At 37.8% G+C, this 2,491-nt stretch overlaps 1 protein-coding gene across 1 annotated transcript in view; it reads right to left on the bottom strand.

The window, feature by feature from the left end:
- Positions 1-2,163, bottom strand: part of LOC107727645 (HD domain-containing protein 2-like) — a 3,633-nt gene extending 1,470 nt beyond the window's left edge. The window contains exons 1-5 of the mRNA XM_016537589.1: positions 1,987-2,163; positions 1,791-1,912; positions 885-987; positions 732-803; positions 556-691 (exon numbers count right to left, since the gene is read on the bottom strand). Coding sequence (XP_016393075.1) covers positions 556-691; positions 732-803; positions 885-987; positions 1,791-1,912; positions 1,987-2,031 — 478 coding nt within the window. The 5' untranslated portion in view covers positions 2,032-2,163. The remainder of the gene's footprint in view (positions 1-555; positions 692-731; positions 804-884; positions 988-1,790; positions 1,913-1,986) is intronic.
- Between the last annotated feature and the right edge of the window lie 328 nt (positions 2,164-2,491).

The raw sequence follows: 2,491 nt of genomic DNA, 5'->3' as shown, positions 1-2,491 counted from the left end.
GTCCTCTTTTGGAAGGCCAAACAAAGTACTTTTTCTTTCGCAGCAAACCACACAGTGTCTCCATGACATGGCGGCGTTTTATATGGTTTAATACTACAGCGAGAATAAAAGTTACGCCTTCTTTTTTTGCGTGAACATTTGGGCGGTGTTATGCAAATCTTCCCACATAGTGTGGTAGATATGTGGGGGCGTGTTCGAACGAGCCGTTTTAGGTAGGTGTGGCTAACTCTTAACTTTTATAAAGAATATCTCTTTGGATTTGAGACTTTAGTCTTTACAACTTTACAGATCTTCTTTATGCACCAAGAGCTTGTAACACTCCAAAGAGAAAGGAAAAAATGAAATCGCATCATATGACCCCTTTAAGTAGGTGTAGAGTGTACTGAGACAGACTTGATTAATACATTCGCATTTCTTTATGGGAGTGAACGGCCACTGTTGAGCATGTTTGATACATTTTACTTTTTCCATGGTAACAGTGATTTTTCTGATTGGTGGATCTCTTCGTAGAATTACTTGTATATTTATATCCTGAGCTGGTAGAAGTGATCAAACCTTCAGTGGAGGTGAAGAACTCCTGCAGACTTCCAGGTTTCCTCTCTAACTCCTCATACTCATGAGCTTGTATTATCATCTCCAGCTGGTCCAACTCCTTCACCAGTTTGGCTTCTGGACTGGACTGAGTCTCATAAAGAGGAACACAAAACTTGGTCCAGTTGTTTTAATCAACTCACCTCCCACAAGCTGTAAATCTCTTTCCGTAAGCCATCATCTAACAGGCCTGTGATGTGCACCATCGCTTCCTAAAGAGAAAGATTCTCAATGTTTAATGTGTACACACACAAAATATTTCAAATGTAAAAATGATCTTAAAACCATCATACCTTTTCCCTTCTGTGCTTCTCTGCTTTGCTAACATTGTCTGCTGGTGCAATATCTCCCACAATACACTCAGCCAAGTCATGAACTAAAGCCAGCTTCATGCATCTGTGGAGACATTTTAGAATAACTGTCTCTGCTTTATTTTAAATAAATGGTACAAAAAGATATTTATACATTTTGTACCATTTATATTGTTGTAGAAAGCTAATTACAAGGGTTTTAAGCATTAACCTAAATGGGTCTGGAAAAAAAGACTAGTGCACATGAATGAATCAGAACTGAACGAGAATGAATGAACGTACCTGAATCGAACGAGTATGACTGAAACAAAACGAACTGCACAAATATGAATGAATCCTAATGAATCGAACAAGTGTGAATGAATCTTAATGAACCGCACAAATGTGAACGAAACTCAATAAACTGGACAAATGAGAATGAAACTACATGAACTTCAGAAATGTGAATGATTCTAATGAACCGAATAAGTGTGAATGAGTCAAAATGAACTGCACAAGTGAACAGATGAACGGCACAAATGTGAATCAATCTCAGTTAACTGCACAATGCATAAATTAATTAACTCTTCTCTAAGCCCCGCCTTAAAATCGCTACTGACCAATCCTACCTTAGCAACTGTTTCGGAGTCGGACAAACTTTTACTCGCTTACAGTGAAGATCTGTGTGTTTGGATACATACGCAGTTTTATCGAAACTGACCAGAAATACGTTTCTTTTCCCAAACGTTACGTAAATGTTGAGAGACTCCTTCTGTGGATTAAACTGTCACCCATCCGTCATTCCCAAATAAACATTAAGAGCATCAGTAAGGACATCTACGTTCGCTCCAAGGTAAACAGTCGACATATATGCAAAAACTCCTGTATTTTAAGACCCCTCATACAAACCTTTCTTTATTGACAGTGATGTCTTTTATGGTTAAGGCCATCATAGACATTCTGTACATATGATCAGACACACTCTCAGGATGTTTGATATTCCTGTACACCCATCCTGTTCGTGGTACACGCTGTAACACAAGCAAGCGTTAATGCAACATAGGTTAACGCGCAAAACATTGGTATTAAAACGAATTTTACTTACTTTTAGCTGTCCGACTAGTTTCATGAATTGTAACATGTTGTCCATTCCGTTACATCAACCAATAGGACGCCGACGTCAGCGACCCGGATGTAAACCACAGCGTCAAGTTGCCGGTTGTTGTAATGATATGCAGCCACCACTAGATGGGGAAAGAATACAATCGAGTCGATGGCGTCTCACAAGTCAAGCAAAATCTGTAAGTACAGTACTTCAAAAATTAATTAATTAATTTTCATAAAATAAATTAACACTTGTGCTTGCAAAAAGTACAAAAGCGTGTGGTTTTTTTGGACATGTGCCATGTTTACCACATAAATACCATGAATGCTTAGTCTCTACCATGATATATTTTAAGGTACTACTATTGCCATTTGCTACCATCTGTTATGGAACTTGACCATCATTTTTATTTTTAAATTGTATTTTTATTATTCTTTTTTTTTTTTGTGCCATTTTTTTGTCTGCTCACTACTCAAGTCAAGTGTCTATGGGAAACATCATTGTA

The sequence above is a fragment of the Sinocyclocheilus rhinocerous genome, unplaced genomic scaffold, assembly GCF_001515625.1.
Source record: "Sinocyclocheilus rhinocerous isolate Xijiao unplaced genomic scaffold, SAMN03320098_v1.1 scaffold185, whole genome shotgun sequence".
NCBI lineage: Eukaryota > Metazoa > Chordata > Actinopteri > Cypriniformes > Cyprinidae > Sinocyclocheilus > Sinocyclocheilus rhinocerous.
This window is presented reverse-complemented; position numbering and strand designations above follow the sequence as displayed.